Genomic DNA, 23049 nt, shown 5'->3' with positions numbered 1-23049 from the left:
CAGACCCCATTGGGTGCAGCGCTCTCTCTCTCTCCCCCAGACCCCATTGGGTACAGCTCGCTCTCTCTCTTCCCCCCCACCCAGACCCCATTGGGTACAGCTCTCTCTCTCTCTCTCTCCCCCAGACTCCATTGGGGACAGCTCTCTCTCTCTCTCTCTCTCTCTCCCCCAGACTCCATTGGGGACAGCGCTCTCTCTCTCTCTCTCTCTCCCCCAGACTCCATTGGGGACAGCTCTCTCTCTCTCTCTCTCTCTCACCCCCCCCAGACCCCATTGGGAACAGCTCTCTCTCTCACTCCCTCCCCCAGACCCCATTGAGTACAGCTCTCTCTCTTTCTCTCTCTCCCCCAGACCCCATTGGGTACAGCTCTCTCTCTCTCTCACTCCCTCCCCCAGACCCCATTGAGTACAGCTCTCTCTCCCCGCCAGACCCCATTGGGAACAGCTCTCTCTCTCTCTCTCTCTCTCTCTCCACCCCTCAGACCCCATTGGGAACAGCGCTCTCTCTCACTCCCTCCCCCAGACCCCATTGGGTACAGCTCTCTCTCTCTCCCCACCCCCCCAGACCCCATTGAGTACAGCTCTCTCTCTTTCTCTCTCCCCGCCAGACCCCATTGGGAACAGCTCTCTCTCTCTCTCTCTCTCTCCGCCCCCAGACCCCATTGGGAACAGCTCTCTCTCTCTCTCCGCCCCCAGACCCTATTGGGTGCAGCTCTCTCTCTCTCCCCCCGCCAGACCCCATTGGGTACAGCTCTCTCTCTCTCTCTCTCTCTCACCCCCCCCAGACCCCATTGGGAACAGCTCTCTCTCTCACTCCCTCCCCCAGACCCCATGGGGTACAGCTCTCTCTCTCTCTCTCTCTCTCCCCAGACCCCATTGAGTACAGCTCTCTCTCTTTCTCTCTCCCCGCCAGACCCCATTGGGAACAGCTCTCTCTCTCTCTCTCTCTCTCCGCCCCCAGACCCCATTGGGAACAGCTCTCTCTCTCTCTCCGCCCCCAGACCCCATTGGGTGCAGCTCTCTCTCTCTCCCCCCGCCAGACCCCATTGGGTACAGCTCTCTCTCTCTCTCTCTCTCTCTCTTCCCCCCCCCAGACCCCATTGGGTACAGCTCTCTCTCTCTCTCTCTCTCTCTCTTCCCCCCCCCAGACCCCATTGGGTACAGCTCTCTCTCTCTCTCTCTCTCTCTCCCCCAGATCCCATTGGGGACAGCTCTCTCTCTCTCTCTCTCTCTCCCCCCCCCCCCCCCAGACCTCATTGGGTACAGCTCTCTCTCTCTCTCTCTCCCTCCCTCCCCCCCAGACCCCATTGGGGACAGCTCTCTCTCTCTCTCACCCCCAGACCCCATTGGGAACAGCTCTCTCTCTCTCTCTCTCTCTCCGCCCCCAGACCCCATTGGGAACAGCTCTCTCTCTCTCTCTCCGCCCCCAGACCCCATTGGGTGCAGCTCTCTCTCTCTCCCCCCGCCAGACCCCATTGGGTACAGCTCTCTCTCTCTCTCTCTCTTCCCCCCCCCAGACCCCATTGGGTACAGCTCTCTCTCTCTCTCTCTCTCTCCCCCAGATCCCATTGGGGACAGCTCTCTCTCTCTCTCTCTCTCTCTCTCTCTCCCCCCCCCCCCCCAGACCTCATTGGGTACAGCTCTCTCTCTCTCTCTCTCTCCCTCCCTCCCTCCCCCCCAGACCCCATTGGGGACAGCTCTCTCTCTCTCTCACCCCCAGACCCCATTGGGAACAGCTCTCTCTCTCTCTCTCTCTCCCTCCCTCCCCCCCAGACCCCATTGGGGAACAGCTCTCTCTCTCTCTCCCCCCCCAGACGCCATTGGGAACAGCTCTCCCTCTCTCTCTCTCCCTCCCTCCCCCCCAGACCCCATTGGGAACAGCTCTACCTCTCTCTCTCCCCCCCCTCCCCCCCAGAACCCATTGGGGACATCTCTCTCTCTCCCTCTCCCTCCCCCAGACCCCATTGGGTACAGCTCTCTCTCTCTCTCTATCTCTCTCTCTCCCCCAGACCCCATTGGGTACAGCTCTCTCTCTCTCTCTCTCCCTCTCCCTCCCCCAGACCCCATTGGGAACAGCTCTCTCTCTCTCTCCCTCTCCCTCCCCCAGACCCCATTGGGAACAGCTCTCTCTCTCTCTCTCTCTCTCTCCCCCCAGACCCCATTGGGAACAGCTCTCTCTCTCTCTCTCCCCCTCTCCCTCCCCCAGACCCCATTGGGAACAGCTCTCTCTCTCTCCCTCCCTCTCCCTCCCCCAGACCCCATTGGGAACAGCTCTCTCTCTCTCTCTCTCTCTCTCCCTCTCTCCCTCTCCCTCCCCCAGACCCCATTGGGTACAGCTCTCTCTCTCTCTCTCTCTCCCCCAGACACCATTGGGAACAGCTCTCTCTATCTCTCTCTCTCCCCCAGACCCCATTGGGTACAGCTCTCTCTCTCCCTCCCCCAGACACCATTGGGAACAGCTCTCTCTCTCTCTCTCTCTCTCTCCCCCCCCCAGACCCCATTGGGAACAGCTCTCTCTCTCTCTCTCTCTCTCTCTCCCCCAGACCCCATTGGGAACAGCTCTCTCTCTCTCTCTCCCCCCCCAGACCCCATTGGGAACAGCTCTCTCTCTCTCTCTCTATCTATCTATCTCTCTCTCTCCCCCAGACCCCATTGGGAACAGCTCTCTCTCGCTCTCTCTCTCTCCCCCAGACCCCATTGGGAACAGCTCTCTCTCTCTCTCTCTCTCTCTCCCCCAGACCCCATTGGGAACAGCTCTCTCTCTCTCTCTTCCCCCCCCCTGACCCCATTGGGAACAGCTCTCTCTCTCTCTCTCTCCCCCAGACTCCATTGGGAACAGCTCTCTCTCTCTCTCTCTCTCTCTCTCCCCCAGACCCCATTGGGAACAGCTCTCTCTCTCTCTCTCTCTCCCCCAGACCCCATTGGGTACAGCTCTCTCTCTCTCTCTATCTCTCTCTCTCCCCCAGACCCCATTGGGAACAGCTCTCTCTCTCTCTCTCTCTCTCTCCCCCAGACCCCATTGGGAACAGCTGTCTCTCTCTCTCTCTCTCTCTCTCCCCCAGACCCCATTGGGAACAGCTCTCTCTCTCTCTCTCTCTCCCCCAGACCCCATTGGGAACAGCTCTCTCTCACTCTCTCTCTCCCCCTCAGACCCCATTGGGAACAGCTCTCTCTCTCTCCCCCCCCCCCCAGACCCCAATGGGAACAGCTCTCGCTCTCTCTCTCTCTCTCCCTCTCCCTCTCCCCCTCAGACCCCATTGGGAACAGCTCTCTCTCTCTCTCTCTCCCTCTCTCCCCCCAGACCCCATTGGGAACAGCTGTCTCTCACTCTCTCTCTCCCCCTCAGACCCCATTGGGATCAGCTCTCTCTCTCTCCCCCCCCCCCCCCCAGACCCCAATGGGAACAGCTCTCTCTCTCTCTCCCTCTCCACCTCAGACCCCATTGGGAACAGCTCTCCCTCTCCCACTCAGACCCCATTGGGAACAGCTCTCTCTCTCTCTCTCTCCCTCTCCCCCTCAGACCCCATTGGGAACAGCTCTCTCTCTCTCTCTCCCCCCAGACCCCATTGGGAACAGCTCTCTCTCTCTCTCCGCCCCCAGACCCCATTGGGAACAGCTCTCTCTCTCTCTCTCTCTCCCTCTCTCCCCCCAGACCCCATTGGGAACAGCTCTCTCTCTCTCACCCCCCAGACCCCATTGGGAACAGCTCTCTCTCTCTCTCTCTCCCCCCCTCAGACCCCATTGGGAACAGCTCTCTCTCTCTCTCCGCCCCCAGACCCCATTGGGAACAGCTCTCTCGCTCTCTCTCTCTCTCTCCCCCCCTCAGACCCCATTGGGAACAGCTCTCTCTCTCTCTCCGCCCCCAGACCCCATTGGGAACAGCTCTCTCTCTCTCTCTCCCCCCCCCCAGACCCCATTGGGAACAGCTCTCTCTCTCTCTCTCTCTCTCTCCCCCCCCCAGACCCCATTGGGTACAGCTCTCTCTCTCTCCCCGCCAGACACCATTGGGTAAAGCTCTCTCTCTCTCACGCTCTCCCCCCCCAGACCCCATTGGGTACAGCTCTCTCTCTCTCCCTCCCCCCCAGACCCCATTGGGAACAGCTCTCTCTCTCTCTCCCCCCCAGACCCCATTGGGAACAGCTCTCTCTCTCTCTCTCCCCCCAGACCCCATTGGGAACAGCTCTCTCTCTCTCTCTCCCCCCCCCCAGACCCCATTGGGTACAGCTCTCTCTCTCTCCCCACCAGACACCATTGGGGACAGCTCTCTCTCTCTCTCTCTCTCTCTCTCCCCCCCAGATCCCATTGGGAACAGCTCTCTCTCTCTCTATCTCAGCCCCCAGACCCCATTGGGAACAGCTCTCTCTCTCTATCTCAGCCCCCAGACCCCATTGGGGACAGCTCTCTCTCTCTCTCTCTCTCTCTCCCCCCCCCCCCCAGACCCCATTGGGTGCAGCGCTCTCTCTCTCTCCCCCAGACCCCATTGGGTACAGCTCGCTCTCTCTCTTCCCCCCCACCCAGACCCCATTGGGTACAGCTCTCTCTCTCTCTCTCCCCCAGACTCCATTGGGGACAGCTCTCTCTCTCTCTCTCTCTCCCCCAGACTCCATTGGGGACAGCTCTCTCTCTCTCTCTCTCCCCCAGACTCCATTGGGGACAGCTCTCTCTCTCTCTCTCCCCCCCAGACCCCATTGGGAACAGCTCTCTCTCTCTCTCTCTCTCCCCCCCAGACCCCATTGGGTACAGCTCGCTCTCTCTCTCCCCCCCCCCCCCCACCCCATTGGGTACAGCTCTCTCTTCCCCCCCCCCCCCCAGACCCCTGTGGGTACAGCTCTCGATCTCTCTCTCTCTCTCCCCCCCCCCCCGCCCCCAGACCCCATTGGGTGCAGCTCTCTCTCTCTCTCTCCCCCGAGACCCCATTGGGTACAGCTCTCTCACTCTCTCTCTCTCTTCCCTTCCCCCCCCCAACCCCCAGACCCCATTGGGTACAGCTCTCTCTCTCTCCCCCCCAGACCCCATTGGGAACAGCTCTCTCTCTCTCTGTCCCCCCCCCCCCCCCACAAGACCCCATTGGGTACAGCTCGATCTCTCTTCCCCCACCCCCAGACCCCATTGGGTACAGCTCTCTCTGTCTCTCTCTCTTCCCTTCCCCCCCCACCCCCCAGACCCCATTGGGTACAGCTCTCTCTCTCTCCCCCAGACCCCATTGGGAACAGCTCTCTCTCTCTCTGTCCCCCCCCCCACAAGACCCCATTGGGGACAGCTCGATCTCTCTTCCCCCACCCCCAGACCCCATTGGGTACAGCTCTCTCTCTCTCTCTCTCTCTCCCCCAGACCCCAATGGGTGCAGCTGTCTCTCTCTCTCTCTCTCTCTCCCCCAGACCCCATTGGGAACAGCTCTCTCTCTCTCTGTCCCCCCCCCCCACAAGACCCCATTGGGGACAGCTCGATCTCTCTTCCCCCACCCCCAGACCCCATTGGGTACAGCTCTCTCTCTCTCTCTCTCTCTCTCCCCCAGACCCCAATGGGTGCAGCTGTCTCTCTCTCTCTCTCTCCCCCCAGACCCCATTGGGAACAGCTCTCTCTCTCTCCCCCCCAGACCCCATTGGCAACAGCTCTCGCTCTCTCTCTCCCAGACCCCATTGTGCACAGCTCTCCCTGTCTCTCTCTCCCCCCGTCCCCATTGGGTGCAGCTCTCTCTCTCTCTCCCCCCGTCCCCATTGGGTGCAGCTCTCTCTCTCTCTCCCCCCGTCCCCATTGGGTGCAGCTCTCTCTCTCTCTCCCCCCGTCCCCATTGGGTGCAGCTCTCTCTCTCTCTCCCCCCGTCCCCATTGGGTGCAGCTCTCTCTCTCTCTCTCTCTTTCTCCCCCCCAGACCCCATTGGGAACAGCTCTCTCTCTCTCTCTCTCTTTCTCCCCCCCAGACCCCATTGGGAACAGCTCTCTCTCCCTCTCACCCCCAGACCCCATTGGGTACAGCTCTCCCTCTCTCTCTTTCTCCCCCAGACCCCATTGGGTACAGCTCTCTCTCTCTCTCCCCCAGACCCCATTGGGAACAGCTCTCTCTCTCTCTGTCCCCCCCCCCCACAAGACCCCATTGGGGACAGCTCGATCTCTCTTCCCCCACCCCCAGACCCCATTGGGTACAGCTCTCTCTCTCTCTCTCTCTCTCCCCCAGACCCCAATGGGTGCAGCTGTCTCTCTCTCTCTCTCTCCCCCCAGACCCCATTGGGAACAGCTCTCTCTCTCTCCCCCCCAGACCCCATTGGCAACAGCTCTCGCTCTCTCTCTCCCAGACCCCATTGTGCACAGCTCTCCCTGTCTCTCTCTCCCCCCGTCCCCATTGGGTGCAGCTCTCTCTCTCTCTCCCCCCGTCCCCATTGGGTGCAGCTCTCTCTCTCTCTCCCCCCGTCCCCATTGGGTGCAGCTCTCTCTCTCTCTCCCCCCGTCCCCATTGGGTGCAGCTCTCTCTCTCTCTCCCCCCGTCCCCATTGGGTGCAGCTCTCTCTCTCTCTCTCTTTCTCCCCCCCAGACCCCATTGGGAACAGCTCTCTCTCTCTCTCTCTCTTTCTCCCCCCCAGACCCCATTGGGAACAGCTCTCTCTCCCTCTCACCCCCAGACCCCATTGGGTACAGCTCTCCCTCTCTCTCTTTCTCCCCCAGACCCCATTGGGTACAGCTCTCTCTCTCTCTCCCCAAGACCCCATTGGGTACAGCTCTCCCTCTCTCTCCGCCAGACCCCATTGGGTACAGCTCTCCCTCTCTCTCCCCCAGACCCCATTGGGTACAGCTCTCCCTCTCTCTCCCCCAGACCCCATTGGGTACAGCTCTCTCTCTCTCTCTCTTCCTCCCCCCCCACCCAGACGTCATTGGGTACTGCCCTCTCCTGGTGAACCAGTGATGTTAAAGATACAGTCTCCAATTGATTAACTGTCTTAATGGTTTACAGATTGAAAATGGTAGAACCGAGGACCCAGCCTGGAAAAGCCTAACCAAAACCATCAAATACCTGAAGGAGGAAGGTAGGTCTTCAAAAACAAGGAATAAACCAGGTTCAACACAAGTCTGGTGTGTCTCAGTCCCTCTCTCTCAGGGAGATATCTGTACACTGACTGGTGTCTCTCAGTCCCCTCTCTCTCAGGGAGATATCTGTACACTGACTGGTGTCTCAGTCCCTCTCTCTCAGGGAGATATCTGTACACTGACTGGTGTCTCTCAGTCCCCTCTCTCTCAGGGAGATATCTGTACACTGACTGGTGTCTCTCAGTCCCCTCTCTCTCAGGGAGATATCTGTCCACTGACTGGTGTCTCAGTCCCTCTCTCTCAGGGAGATATCTGTACACTGACTGGTGTCTCTCAGTCCCCTCTCTCAGGGAGATATCTGTACACTGACTGGTGTCTCTCAGTCCCTCTCTCTCAGGGCGATATCTGTACACTGACTGGTGTCTCTCAGTCCCCTCTCTCTCAGGGAGATATCTGTACACTGACTGGTGTCTCTCAGTCCCTTCTCTCTCAGGGTGATATCTGTACACTGACTGGTGTCTCTCAGTCCCCTCTCTCTCAGGGAGATATCTGTACACTGACTGGTGTCTCTCAGTCCCCTCTCTCTCAGGGAGATATCTGTACACTGACTGGTGTCTCTCGGTCCCCTCTCTCTCTCTCGGAGATTTCTGTACACTGACTGGTGTCTCTCAGTCCTCTCTCTCAGGGAGATATCTGTGCACTGACTGGTGTCTCTCAGTCCCTCTCTCTCAGGGAGATATCTGTACACTGACTGGTGTCTCTCAGTCCCCTCTCTCTCAGGGAGATATCTGCACACTGACTGGTGTCTCTCAGTCCCCTCTCTCTCTCAGGGAGATATCTGTACACTGACTGGTGTCTCTCAGTCCCCTCTCTCAGGGAGATATCTGTACACTGACTGGTGTCTCTCAGTCCCCTCTCTCAGGGAGATATCTGTGCACTGACTGGTGTCTCTCAGTCCCCTCTCTCTCAGGGTGATATCTGTACACTGACTGGTGTCTCTCAGTCCCCTCTCTCTCAGGGAGATATCTGTACACTGACTGGTGTCTCTCAGTCCCCTCTCTCTCAGGGAGATATCTGTACACTGACTGGTGTCTCTCAGTCCCCTCTCTCAGGGAGATATCTGTACACTGACTGGTGTCTCTCAGTCCCCTCTCTCTCAGGGAGATATCTGTACACTGACTGGTGTCTCTCAGTCCCTCTCTCAGGGAGATATCTGTACACTGACTGGTGTCTCTCAGTCCCCTCTCTCTCAGGGAGATATCTGTACACTGACTGGTGTCTCTCAGTCCCCTCTCTCTCAGGGAGATATCTGTACACTGACTGGTGTCTCTCAGTTCCCTCTCTCTCAGGGGGATATCTGTACACTGACTGGTGTCTCTCAGTCCCCTCTCTCTCAGGGAGATATCTGTACACTGACTGGTGTCTCTCAGTCCCCTCTCTCTCAGGGAGATATCTGTACACTGACTGGTGTCTCTCAGTCCCCTCTCTCTCAGGGAGATATCTGTACACTGACTGGTGTCTCTCAGTCCCCTCTCTCTCAGGGAGATATCTGTACACTGACTGGTGCCTCTCAGTCCCCTCTCTCTCAGGGAGATATCTGTACACTGACTGGTGTCTCTCAGTCCCCTCTCTCTCAGGGAGATATCTGTACACTGACTGGTGTCTCTCAGTCCCTCTCTCAGGGAGATATCTGTACACTGACTGGTGTCTCTCAGTCCCCTCTCTCTCAGGGAGATATCTGTACACTGACTGGTGTCTCTCAGTCCCCTCTCTCTCAGGGAGATATCTGTACACTGACTGGTGTCTCTCAGTCCCCTCTCTCTCAGGGAGATATCTGTACACTGACTGGTGTCTCTCAGTCCCTCTCTCAGGGAGATATCTGTACACTGACTGGTGTCTCTCAGTCCCCTCTCTCTCAGGGAGATATCTGTACACTGACTGGTGTCTCTCAGTCCCTCTCTCTCAGGGAGATATCTGTACACTGACTGGTGTCTCTCAGTCCCTCTCTCTCAGGGTGATATCTGTACACTGACTGGTGTGTCTCAGTCCCCTCTCTCTCAGGGAGATATCTGTACACTGACTGGTGTCTCTCAGTCCCCTCTCTCTCAGGGAGATATCTGTACACTGACTGGTGTCTCTCAGTCCCTCTCTCTCAGGGAGATATCTGTACACTGACTGGTGTCTCTCAGTCCCTCTCTCTCAGGGTGATATCTGTACACTGACTGGTGTGTCTCAGTCCCTCTCTCTCAGGGAGATATCTGTACACTGACTGGTGTCTCTCAGTCCCTCTCTCTCAGGGAGATATCTGTACACTGACTGGTGTCTCTCAGTCCCCTCTCTCTCAGGGAGATATCTGTACACTGACTGGTGTCTCTCAGTCCCCTCTCTCTCAGGGTGATATCTGTGCACTGACTGGTATCTCTCAGTCCCTCTCTCTCAGGGAGATATCTGTACACTGACTGGTGTCTCTCAGTCCCTCTCTCTCAGGGAGATATCTGTACACTGACTGGTGTCTCTCAGTCCCTCTCTCTCAGGGAGATATCTGTACACTGACTGGTGTCTCTCAGTCCCTCTCTCTCAGGGAGATATCTGTGCACTGACTGGTGTCTCTCAGTCCCTCTCTCTCAGGGAGATATCTGTACACTGACTGGTGTCTCTCAGTCCCTCTCTCTCAGGGAGATATCTGCACACTGACTGGTGTCTCTCAGTCCTCTCTCTCTCAGGGAGATATCTGTACACTGACTGGTGTCTCTCAGTCCCCTCTCTCTCAGGGAGATATCTGTACACTGACTGGTGTCTCTCAGTCCCCTCTCTCTCAGGGAGATATCTGTACACTGACTGGTGTCTCTCAGTCCCCTCTCTCTCAGGGAGATATCTGTACACTGACTGGTGTCTCTCAGTCCCCTCTCTCTCGGGGTGATATCTGTACACTGACTGGTGTCTCTCAGTCCCCTCTCTCTCAGGGAGATATCTGTACACTGACTGGTGTCTCTCAGTCCCCTCTCTCTCAGGGAGATATCTGTACACTGACTGGTGTCTCTCAGTCCCCTCTCTCTCAGGGAGATATCTGTACACTGACTGGTGTCTCTCAGTCCCCTCTCTCTCTCTCAGGGAGACATCTGTACACTGACTGGTGTCTCTCAGTCCCCTCTCTCTCTCTCAGGGAGACATCTGTACACTGACTGGTGTCTCTCAGTCCCTCTCTCTATCAGGGAGATATCTGTACACTGACTGGTGTCTCTCGGTCCCCTCTCTCTCAGGGAGATATCTGTACACTGACTGGTGTCTCTCAGTCCCCTCTCTCTCAGGGAGATATCTGTACACTGACTGGTGTCTCTCGGTCCCCTCTCTCTCAGGGTGATATCTGTACACTGACTGGTGTCTCTCGGTCCCCTCTCTCTCAGGGTGATATCTGTACACTGACTGGTGTCTCTCAGTCCCCTCTCTCTCAGGGAGATATCTGTACACTGACTGGTGTCTCTCAGTCCCCTCACTCTCAGGGAGATATCTGTACACTGACTGGTGTCTCTCAGTCCCCTCTCTCTCTCGGAGATTTCTGTACACTGACTGGTGTCTCTCAGTCCCCTCTTCCTCAGGGAGATAACTGTACACTGACTGGTGTCTCTCAGTCCCCTCTCTCAGGGAGATAACTGTACACTGACTGGTGTCTCTCAGTCCCTCTCTCTCAGGGAGATATCTGTGCACTGACTGGTGTCTCTCGGTCCCCTCTCAGGGAGATATCTGTACCCTGACAGGTTTGTCTCAGTCCCTCTCTCTCTCAGGGAGATATCTGTACACTGACTGGTGTCTCTCAGTCCCCTCTTCCTCAGAGATATATCTGTACACTGACTGGTGTGTCTCAGTCCCACTCTCTCAGAGCTTCTACAAATACATAAAGGGCAAAAGAGTAACTAGGGAGAGAGTAGGGCCTCTTAAGGATCAACAAGGTCATCTATGTGCGGAACCACAAGAGATGGGTGAGATCCTGAATGAATATTTCACATCGGTATTTATGGTTGAGAAAGGCATGGATGTTAGGGAACTTGGGAAAATAAATAGTGATGTCTTGAGGAGTGTACATATTACAGAGAAGGAGATGCTGGAAGTCTTAACGCGCATCAAGGTAGATACATCTCCGGGACCTGATGAAATGTATCCCAGGACGTTATGGGAGGTTAGGGAGGAAATTGCGGGTCCCCTAGCAGAGATATTTGAATCATCCACCGCTGCAGGTGAGGTGCCTGAAGATTGGAGGGCAGCAAATGTTGTGCCTTTGTTTAAGGGCGGCAGGGAAAAGCCTGGGAACTACAGACCAGTGAGCCTGACATCTGTAGTGGGTAAGTTGTTAGAGGGTATTCTGAGGGACAGGATCTACAGGCATTTGGAGAGGCAGGGACTAATTAGGAACAGTCAGCATGGTTTTGTGAGAGGAAAATCATGTCTCACGAATTTGATTGAGTTTTTTGAAGGGGTAACCAAGAAGATAGATGAGGGCTGTGCAGTGGACGTGGTCTACATGGACTTTAGCAAAGCCTTTGACAAGGTACCGCATGGTAGGTTGTTACATAAGGTTAAATCTCATGGGATCCAAGGTGAGGTAGCCAATTGGATACAAAATTGGCTTGACGACAGAAGACAGAGGGTGGTTGTGGAGGGTTGTTTTTCAAACTGGAGGCCTGTGACCAGCGGTGTGCCTCAGGGATCGGTGCTGGGTCCGCTGTTATTTGTTATTTATATTAATGATTTGGATGAGAATTTAGGAGGCATGGTTAGTAAGTTTGCAGATGACACCAAGATTGGTGGCATTGTGGACAGTGAAGAAGGTTATCTAGGATTGCAACGGGATCTTGATAAATTGGGCCAGTGGGCCGATGAATGGCAGATGGAGTTTAATTTAGATAAATGTGAGGTGATGCATTTTGGTAGATCGAATCGGGCCAGGACCTACTCCATTAATGGTAGGGCGTTGGGGAGAGTTATAGAACAAAGAGATCTAGGAGTACAGGTTCATAGCTCCTTGAAAGTGGAGTCACAGGTGGATAGGGTGGTGAAGAAGGCATTCGGCATGCTTGGTTTCATTGGTCAGAACATTGAATGCAGGAGTTGGGATGTCTTGTTGAAGTTGTACAGGGCATTGGTGAGGCCACACTTGGAATACTGTGTACAGTTCTGGTCACCCTATTATAGAAAGGATATTATTAAACTATGATGTGGAGATGCCGGTGATGGACTGGGGTGGACAAATGTAAGGAATCTTACAACACCAGGTTATAGTCCAACAAATTTATTTTAAAATCACAAGCTTTCGGAGATTATCTCCTTCGTCAGATTTGTTGGACTATAACCTGGTGTTGTAAGATTATTAAACTAGAAAGAGTGCAGAAAAGATTTACTAGAATGCTACCGGGACTTGATGGTTTGACTTATCGGGAGAGGTTAGACAGACTGGGACTTTATTCCCTGGAGAGTAGGAGGTTAAGGGGTGATCTTATAGAAGTCTATAAAATAATGAGGGGCACAGATAAGGTAGATGGTCAAAATCTTTTCCCAAAGGTAGGGGAGTCTATAATGAGGGGGCATAGATTTAAGGTGAGAGGGGAGAGATACAAAAGGGTCCAGAGGGGCAATTTTTTCACTCAAAGGGTGGTGAGTGTCTGGAACGAGCTGCCAGAGGCAGTAGTAGAGGCGGGTACAATTTTGTCTTTTAAAAAGCATTTGGACAGTTACATGGGTAAGATGGGTATAGAGGGGTATGGGCCAAGTGCAGGCAACTGGGACTAGCTTAGTGGTATAAACTGGGCGACATGGACATGTTGGGCCGAAGGGCCTGTTTCCATGTTGTAACTTCTATGATTCTGCATCTGTACACTGACTGGTGTCTCTCAGTCCCCTCTCTCTCAGGGAGATATCTGTACACTGACTGGTGTCTCTCAGTCCCCTCTCTCTCAGGGAGATATCTGCGCACTGACTGGTGTCTCTCAGTCCCCTCTCTCTCAGGGAGATATCTGTACACTGACTGGTGTCTCTCAGTCCCCTCTCTCTCAGGGAGATATCTGTACACTGACTGGTGTCTCTCAGTCCCCTCTCTCTCAGGGGGATATCTGTACACTGACTGGTGTCTCTCAGTCCCCTCTCTCTCAGGGAGATATCTGTACACTGACTGGTATCTCTCAGTCCATCTCTCTCAGGGAGATATCTGTACACTGACTGGTGTCTCTCAGTCCCCTCTCTCAGGGAGATATCAGTGCACTGACTGGTGTCTCTCAGTCCCCTCTCTCTCAGGGAGATATCTGCGCACTGACTGGTGTCACTCAGTCCCTCTCTCTCAGCGAGATATCTGTACACTGACTGGTGTCTCTCAGTCCCCTCTCTCTCAGGGAGATATCTGTGCACTGACTGGTGTCTCTCAGTCCCCTCACTCTCAGGGAGATATCTGTACACTGACTGGTGTCTCTCAGTCCCCTCTCTCTCAGGGTGATATCTGTACACTGACTGGTGTCTCTCAGTCCCCTCTCTCTCAGGGTGATATCTGTACACTGACTGGTGTCTCTCAGTCTCCTCTCTCTCAGGGAGATATCTGTACACTGACTGGTGTCTCTCAGTCCCTCTCTCAGGGAGATATCTGTACACTGACTGGTGTCTCTCAGTCCCCTCTCTCTCAGGGTGATATCTGTGCACTGACTGGTATCTCTCAGTCCCTCTCTCTCAGGGAGATATCTGTACACTGACTGGTGTCTCTCAGTCCCCTCTCTCTCAGGGAGATATCTGTGCACTGACTGGTGTCTCTCAGTCCCCTCTCTCTCAGGGAGATATCTGTACACTGACTGGTGTCTCTCAGTCCCCTCTCTCTCAGGGGGATATCTGTACACTGACTGGTGTCTCTCAGTCCCCTCTCTCTCAGGGAGATATCTGTACACTGACTGCTGTCTCTCAGTTCCCTCTCTCTCAGGGAGATATCTGTACACTGACTGGTGTCTCTCAGTCTCCTCTCTCTCAGGGAGATATCTGTACACTGACTGGTGTCTCTCAGTCCCTCTCTCAGGGAGATATCTGTACACTGACTGGTGTCTCTCAGTCCCCTCTCTCTCAGGGAGATATCTGCGCACTGACTGGTGTCACTCAGTCCCTCTCTCTCAGCGAGATATCTGTACACTGACTGGTGTCTCTCAGTCCCCTCTCTCTCAGGGAGATATCTGTGCACTGACTGGTGTCTCTCAGTCCCCTCACTCTCAGGGAGATATCTGTACACTGACTGGTGTCTCTCAGTCCCCTCTCTGTCAGGGTGATATCTGTACACTGACTGGTGTCTCTCAGTCCCCTCTCTCTCAGGGTGATATCTGTACACTGACTGGTGTCTCTCAGTCTCCTCTCTCTCAGGGAGATATCTGTACACTGACTGGTGTCTCTCAGTCCCTCTCTCAGGGAGATATCTGTACACTGACTGGTGTCTCTCAGTCCCCTCTCTCTCAGGGTGATATCTGTGCACTGACTGGTATCTCTCAGTCCCTCTCTCTCAGGGAGATATCTGTACACTGACTGGTGTCTCTCAGTCCCCTCTCTCTCAGGGAGATATCTGTGCACTGACTGGTGTCTCTCAGTCCCCTCTCTCTCAGGGAGATATCTGTACACTGACTGGTGTCTCTCAGTCCCCTCTCTCTCAGGGGGATATCTGTACACTGACTGGTGTCTCTCAGTCCCCTCTCTCTCAGGGAGATATCTGTACACTGACTGCTGTCTCTCAGTTCCCTCTCTCTCAGGGAGATATCTGTACACTGACTGGTGTCTCTCAGTCTCCTCTCTCTCAGGGAGATATCTGTACACTGACTGGTGTCTCTCAGTCCCTCTCTCAGGGAGATATCTGTACACTGACTGGTGTCTCTCAGTCTCCTCTCTCTCAGGGAGATATCTGTACACTGACTGGTGTCTCTCAGTCCCTCTCTCAGGGAGATATCTGTACACTGACTGGTGTCTCTCAGTCCCCTCTCTCTCAGGGTGATATCTGTACACTGACTGGTGTCTCTCAGTCCCCTCTCTCTCAGGGTGATATCTGTACACTGACTGGTGTCTCTCAGTCCCCTCTCTCTCTCTCTCTCTGAGAGCCAGACAGACCAGTCACTATCAGATGGGCAGACTGACCTTGACCCCCTCCCTGTGACCCGATGTGGGGGTGTCTGGGGCCACATCCGCTTTTACACCGACCTCAGAAGATTTCGGATCCAATTCCCACCACCTCGGGGCAGGGGGGGGGGGGGGGGGAAAAGACTTGTCTCGTTCGTGCAGTCTGCCTCCCCGCCTGATGGTTCAGACTCCAGCTGGGCCGCGACTCTGGTGCCCTCCCAGTGTGGAGTGGGACCGTGGGGTGTTCCTGAGTGACTGGAGACCGACTCATGTTCACCGACAGGCCCACACCCCGGGGGGGGAGATCAGCTCACTCCGCACTAGGCCTGGGATGGAGCCTGGGCCTTTCCTGATCTGTGTGTGGGGGGCTCAGGCCCACACCCCGGGGGGAGATCAGCTCACTCCGCACTCGGCCCGGGATGGAGCCTGGGCCTTTCCTGATCTGTGTGTGGGGGGCTCAGGCCCACACCCCGGGGGGAGATCAGCTCACTCCGCACTCGGCCCGGGATGGAGCCTGGGCCTTTCCTGATCTGTGTGTGGGGGGCTCAGGCCCACACCCCGGGGGGAGATCAGCTCACTCCGCACTCGGCCCGGGATGGAGCCTGGGCCTTTCCTGATCTGTGTGTGGGGGGCTCAGGCCCACACCCCGGGGGGAGATCAGCTCACTCCGCACTCGGCCCGGGATGGAGCCTGGGCCTTTACTGATCTGTGTGTGGGGGGCTCAGGCCCACACCCCGGGGGGAGATCAGCTCACTCCGCACTCGGCCCGGGATGGAGCCTGGGCCTTTCCTGATCTGTGTGTGGGGGGCTCAGGCCCACACCCCGGGGGGAGATCAGCTCACTCCGCACTCGGCCCGGGATGGAGCCTGGGCCTTGCCTGATCTGTGTGTGCGGCTCCAGGCACTCGAAGGAGAAGCAGTGCGAGGTGGAGACCTTGCAGCAGCCAGGGAAAGTGAGGCATCGGCTTTATAACCTGCTCCCTGTCGCCCTTCCCGTTTGCAGGTGACTATCGCAAGCTGAACGGAACCTTCTCCCTCATGGAGCTCATCCAAAGCGTCAACCTCACCAAGTACTATCGCTACAACGGGTCGCTCACCACCCCCGAATGCAATGAAGTGGTTGTTTGGACCGTGTTTGAAGAGTCAATTCGTCTCAATGCATCATTGGTGTGTACCTCAACTCAGCTCAACCGTGCACCTGCCCTGGGAGTGTTTGATGGGACAGTGTAGAGGGAGCTTTACTCTGTATCTAACCCTGTACCTGCCCTGGGAGTGTTTGATGGGACAGTGTAGAGGAAGCTTTACTCTGTATCTAACCCTGTACCTGCCCTGGGAGTGTTTGATGGGACAGTGTAGAGGGAGCTTTACTCTGTATCTAACCCTGTAACTGCCCTGGGAGTGTTTGATGGGACGGTGTAGAGGGAGCTTTACTCTGTATCTAACCCTGTAACTGCCCTGGGAGTGTTTGATGGGACAGTGTAGAGGGAGCTTTACTCTGTATCTGACCCTGTACCTGCCCTGGGAGTGTTTGATGGGACAGTGTAGAGGGAGCTTTACTCTGTATCTGACCCTGTACCTGCCCTGGGAGTGTTTGACGGGACAGTGTAGAGGGAGCTTTACTCTGTATCTCACCCTGTACCTGCCCTGGGAGTGTTTGATGGGACAGTGTAGAGTGAGCTTTACTCTGTATCTAACCCTGTACCTGCCCTGGGAGTGTTTGATGGGACAGTGTAGAGGGAGCTTTACTCTGTATCTAACCCTGTACCTGCCCTGGGAGTGTTTGATGGGACGGTGTAGAGCGAGCTTTACTCTGTATCTAACCCTGTACCTGCCCTGGGAGTGTTTGATGGGACAGTGTAGAGTGAGCTTTACTCTGTATCTAACCCTGTACCTGTCCTGGGAGTGTTTGATGGGACAGTGTAGAGGGAGCTTTACTCTGTATCTAACCCTGTACCTGCCCTGGGAGTGTTTGATGGGACAGTGTAGAGGGAGCTTTACTCTGTATCTAACCCTGTACCTGCCCTGGGAGTGTTTGATGGGACAGTGTCGAGGGAGCTTTACTCTGTATCTAACCCTGTACCTGCCCTGGGAGTGTTTGATGGGACAGTGTAGAGGGAGCTTTACTCTGTATCTAACCCTGTACCTGTCCTGGGAGTGTTTGATGGGACAGTGTAGAGGGAGCTTTACTCTGTATCTAACCCTGTACCTGCCCTGGGAGTGTTTGATGGGACAGTGTAGAGGGAGCTTTACTCTGTATCTGACCCTGTACCTGCACTGGGAGTGTTTGATAGGACGGTGTAGAGGGAGCTTTACTCTGTATCTAACCCTGTAGCTGCCCTGGGAGTGTTCGATGGGACAGTGTAGAGGGAGCTTTACTCTGTATCTAACCCTGTACCTGCCCTGGGAGTGTTTGATGGGACAGTGTAGAGGGAGCTTTACTCTGTATCTAACCCTGTACCTGCCCTGGGAGTGTTTGATGGGACAGTGTAGAGGGAGCTTTACTCTGTATCTAACCATGTACCTGCCCTGGGAGTGTTTGATGGGACAGTGTAGACGGAGCTTTACTCTGTATCTAACCCTGTACCTGCCCTGGGAGTGTTTGATGGGACAGTGTAGAGGGAGCTTTACTCTGTATCTAACCCTGTACCTGCCCCGGGAGTGTTTGATGGGACAGTGTAGAGGGAGCTTTACTCTGTATCTAACCCTGTACCTGCCCTGGGAGTGTTTGATGGGACAGTGTGGAGGGAGCTTTACTCTGTATCTAACCCTGTACCTGCCCTGGGAGTGTTTGATGGGACAGTGTAGAGGGAGCTTTACTCTGTATCTCACCCTGTACCTGCCCTGGGAGTGTTTGATGGGACAGTGTAGAGGGAGCTTTACTCTGTGTCTAACCCTGTACCTGCCCTGGGAGTGTTTGATGGGACAGTGTGGAGGGAGCTTTACTCTGTATCTAACCCTGTACCCGCCCTGGGAGTGTTTGATGGGACAGTGTGGAGGGAGCTTTACTCTGTATCTAACCCTGTACCCGCCCTGGGAGTGTTTGATGGGACAGTGCAGAGGGAGCTTTACTCTGTATCTCACCCTGTACCTGCCCTGGGAGTGTTTGATGGGACAGTGTAGAGGGAGCTTTACTCTGTATCTAACCCTGTACCCGCCCTGGGAGTGTTTGATGGGACAGTGTAGAGGAAGCTTTACTCTGTATCTCACCCTGTACCTGCCCTGGGAGTGTTTGATGGGACAGTGTAGAGGGAGCTTTACTCTGTATCTCACCCTGTACCTGCCCTGGGAGTGTTTGATGGGACAGTGTAGAGGGAGCTTTACTCTGTATCTAACCCTGTACCCGCCCTGGGAGTGTTTGATGGGACAGTGTAGAGGAAGCTTTACTCTGTATCTCACCCTGTACCTGCCCTGGGAGTGTTTGATGGGACAGTGTAGAGGAAGCTTTACTCTGTATCTCACCCTGTACCTGCCCTGGGAGTGTTTGATGGGACAGTGTAGAGGGAGCTTTACTCTGTATCTCACCCTGTACCTGCCCTGGGAGTGTTTGATGGGACAGTGTAGAGGGAGCTTTACTCTGTATCTCACCCTGTACCTGACCCTGGGAGTGTTTGATGGGACAGTGCAGAGGGAGCTTTACTCTGTATCTCACCCTGTACCTGCCCTGGGAGTGTTTGATGGGACAGTGTAGAGGGAGCTTTACTCTGTATCTAACCCTGTACCTGCCCTGGGAGTGTTTGACGGGACAGTGTAGAGGGAGCTTTACTCTGTATCTAACCCTGTACCTGCCCCTGGGAGTGTTTGACGGGACAGTGTAGAGGGAGCTTTACTCTGTATCTAACCCTGTACCTGCCCTGGGAGTGTTTGATGGGACAGTGTAGAGGGAGCTTTACTCTGTATCTAACCCTGTACCTGTCCTGGGAGTGTTTGATGGGACAGTGTAGAGGGAGCTTTACTCTGTATCTCACCCTGTACCTGCCCTGGGAGTGTTTGATGAGACAGTGTAGAGGGAGCTTTACTCTGTATCTAACCCTGTACCTGCCCTGGGAGTGTTTGATGGGACAGTGTAGAGGGAGCTTTACTCTGTATCTAACCCTGTACCTGTCCTGGGAGTGTTTGATGGGACAGTGTAGAGGGAGCTTTACTCTGTATCTAACCCCAACTATCCCCTCACTCTGGTCGCTGCTTCTCCCCGCAGGTCGAAACGTTTTTCGAAGATCTCTACATCAACAGGAGCGCCGGCATCCGGCTGCACGGAAACTTCCGGCCCACGCAGGACAACAGGAACAGGGTGTGGGCTTCCAGGGGGGCCAGCCGAGCCTCGGACCCCAGCACCACGGCTCCTCCTGCCCTCCAAACCCAACAACTCCCGAAGACCACTGAGTCAGGCAGTGCCGGAAGCAGGCCGTTCCTCCTCAGCCTGCTGCTCACTCTCGCCTGCCATATCCTCCCTCCCAACTGACCGGGCTTGTTACTCCCTCTTGGGAGTGGCGGAGATCCTCTCACTTGGGACTTGTTTTTTTGGGGGTGAGGGGGGCGAAATCAGGTCTTTTTCTGTCAGAAACCAATCGTTAGCAAGCCAAATTCCACCATCTTTCGTCCGAGCCCCTCCCTCCAGTCGACCGAGGAGTGGATCCATTCAAAGGCCCAGGTTCCATCTCAGGCCGACCCCAACGTCAGTCTGGGAATGATGATGTAGAAGGCCGTCCAGAGGCAGAGTTGGTCCCAGTCCTCACCAATCCTGAGACTCAGCGAGGGCTGCTCAGACAGCACATTCCCCAGGGGGTGAATCGGATATCGTCCAACACTGATAATGACACTTCACAGATATGTCTCTCCAGATTATTAACAAATTTAACTCGAATTTACGTGTGTTACGGTGGTATTCAAACACTTGTGTTCAGGGTGGACAAAGTGTGAGTAAAGGTCTATATTCTAAAGATGTCCAATCGGCATTCGTTAATTGACTGCTCAAACAGACCAATCACATCGAATCAACCAGACCAGACCCATCACAATAAATCACACAGAACAGACCCATCACAATAAATCACACAGAACAGACCCATCACAATAAATCAAACAGAACAGACCCATCACAGTAAATCAAACAGAACAGACCCATCACAATAAATCAAACAGAACAGACCCATCACAGTAAATCAAACAGAACAGACCCATCACAATAAATCAAACAGAACAGACCCATCACAATAAATCACACAGAACAGACCCATCACAATAAATCACACAGAACAGACCCATCACAATAAATCACACAGAACAGACCCATCACAATAAATCACACAGAACAGACCCATCACAATAAATCACACAGAACAGACCCATCACAATAAATCACACAGAACAGACCCATCACAATAAATCACACAGAACAGACCCATCACAATAAATCACACAGAACAGACCCATCACAATAAATCACACAGAACAGACCCATCACAATAAATCACACAGAACAGACCCATCACAGTAAATCACACAGAACAGACCCATCACAATAAATCACACAGAACAGACCCATCACAATAAATCACACAGAACAGACCCATCACAGTAAATCACACAGAACAGACCCATCACAATAAATCACACAGAACAGACCCATCACAATAAATCACACAGAACAGACCCATCACAATAAATCACACAGAACAGACCCATCACAGTAAATCAAACAGAACAGACCCATCACAGTAAATCAAACAGAACAGACCCATCACAGTAAATCAAACAGAACAGACCCATCACAATAAATCACACAGAACAGACCCATCACAGTAAATCACACAGAACAGACCCATCACAGTAAATCAAACAGAACAGACCCATCACAGTAAATCAAACAGAACAGACCCATCACAATAAATCACACAGAACAGACCCATCACAGTAAATCAAACAGAACAGACCCATCACAATAAATCACACAGAACAGACCCATCACAGTAAATCAAACAGAACAGACCCATCACAATAAATCAAACAGAACAGACCCGTCACAATAAATCACACAGAACAGACCCGTCACAATAAATCAAACAGAACAGACCTGTCACAATAAATCTCACAGAACAGACCCATCACAATAAATCACACAGAACAGACCCGTCACAGTAAATCACACAGAACAGACCCGTCACAATAAATCACACAGAACAGACCCGTCACAATAAATCACACAGAACAGACCCGTCACAATAAATCAAACAGAACAGACCCATCACAATAAATCAAACAGAACAGACCCATCACAATAAATCAAACAGAACAGACCCATCACAGTAAATCAAACAGAACAGACCCATCACAATAAATCACACAGAACAGACCCATCACAATAAATCACACAGAACAGACCCATCACAGTAAATCAAACAGAACAGACACATCACAATAAATCAAACAGAACAGACCCATCACAATAAATCACACAGAACAGACCCATCACAATAAATGAAACAGAACAGACCCATCACAGTAAATCAAACAGAACAGACCCATCACAATAAATCACACAGAACAGACCCATCACAATAAATGAAACAGAACAGACCCATCACAGTAAATCACACAGAACAGACCCATCACAATAAATCAAACAGAACAGACCCATCACAGTAAATCACACAGAACAGACCCATCACAATAAATCACACAGAACAGACCCATCACAGTAAATCACACAGAACAGACCCATCACAGTAAATCACACAGAACAGACCCATCACAATAAATCAAACAGGACAGACCCATCACAGTAAATCAAACAGAACAGACCCATCACAATAAATCAAACAGAACAGACCCATCACAGGAAATCAAACAGAACAGACCCATCACAATAAATCACACAGAACAGACCCGTCACAATAAATCAAACAGAACAGACCCATCACAATAAATCACACAGAACAGACCCATCACAGTAAATCACACAGAACAGACCCATCACAATAAATCACACAGAACAGACCCATCACAATAAATCAAACAGAACAGACCCATCACAATAAATCACACAGAACAGACCCATCACAGTAAATCACACAGAACAGACCCATCACAATAAATCACACAGAACAGACCCATCACAATAAATCACACAGAACAGACCCATCACAATAAATCACACAGAACAGACCCATCACAGTGAATCACACAGAACAGACCCATCACAGGAAATCACACAGAACAGACCCATCACAATAAATCAAACAGAACAGACCCATCACAATAAATCACACAGAACAGACCCATCACAATAAATCAAACAGAACAGACCCATCACAATAAATCACACAGAACAGACCCATCACAATAAATCACACAGAACAGACCCATCACAATAAATCACACAGAACAGACCCATCACAGTAAATCACACAGAACAGACCCATCACAATAAATCACACAGAACAGACCCATCACAATAAATCACACAGAACAGACCCATCACAATAAATCAAACAGAACAGACCCATCACAGTAAATCACACAGAACAGACCCATCACAATAAATCACACAGAACAGACCCATCACAATAAATCAAACAGAACAGACCCATCACAATAAATCACACAGAACAGACCCATCACAGTAAATCACACAGAACAGACCCATCACAATAAATCACACAGAACAGACCCATCACAATAAATCACACAGAACAGACCCATCACAGTAAATCACACAGAACAGACCCATCACAATAAATCACACAGAACAGACCCATCACAATAAATCAAACAGAACAGACCCATCACAATAAATCACACAGAACAGACCCATCACAATAAATCACACAGAACAGACCCATCACAGTAAATCACACAGAACAGACCCATCACAATAAATCACACAGAACAGACCCATCACAATAAATCAAACAGAA

At 53.0% G+C, this 23049-nt stretch overlaps 1 protein-coding gene across 4 annotated transcripts in view; it reads left to right on the top strand.

Annotated features, from left to right (window-relative positions):
- The window catches only part of LOC137310267 (carbonic anhydrase 4-like), an 83727-nt gene extending 63654 nt beyond the window's left edge, over positions 1-20073 (top strand). For all 4 annotated transcript variants that reach the window (XM_067978166.1, XM_067978164.1, XM_067978165.1 and 1 more), the window contains 3 exons: positions 6946-7018; positions 16140-16303; positions 19332-20073. In XM_067978166.1, coding sequence (XP_067834267.1) covers positions 6946-7018; positions 16140-16303; positions 19332-19595 — 501 coding nt within the window. In that variant the 3' untranslated portion in view covers positions 19596-20073. The remainder of the gene's footprint in view (positions 1-6945; positions 7019-16139; positions 16304-19331) is intronic.
- The last annotated feature ends 2976 nt before the right edge of the window (positions 20074-23049 follow it).

Source organism: Heptranchias perlo, unplaced genomic scaffold, assembly GCF_035084215.1.
Source record: "Heptranchias perlo isolate sHepPer1 unplaced genomic scaffold, sHepPer1.hap1 HAP1_SCAFFOLD_237, whole genome shotgun sequence".
NCBI lineage: Eukaryota > Metazoa > Chordata > Chondrichthyes > Hexanchiformes > Hexanchidae > Heptranchias > Heptranchias perlo.
Note: the sequence above shows the minus strand (reverse complement) of the source record. Positions and strands in the feature narration are given on the sequence as shown.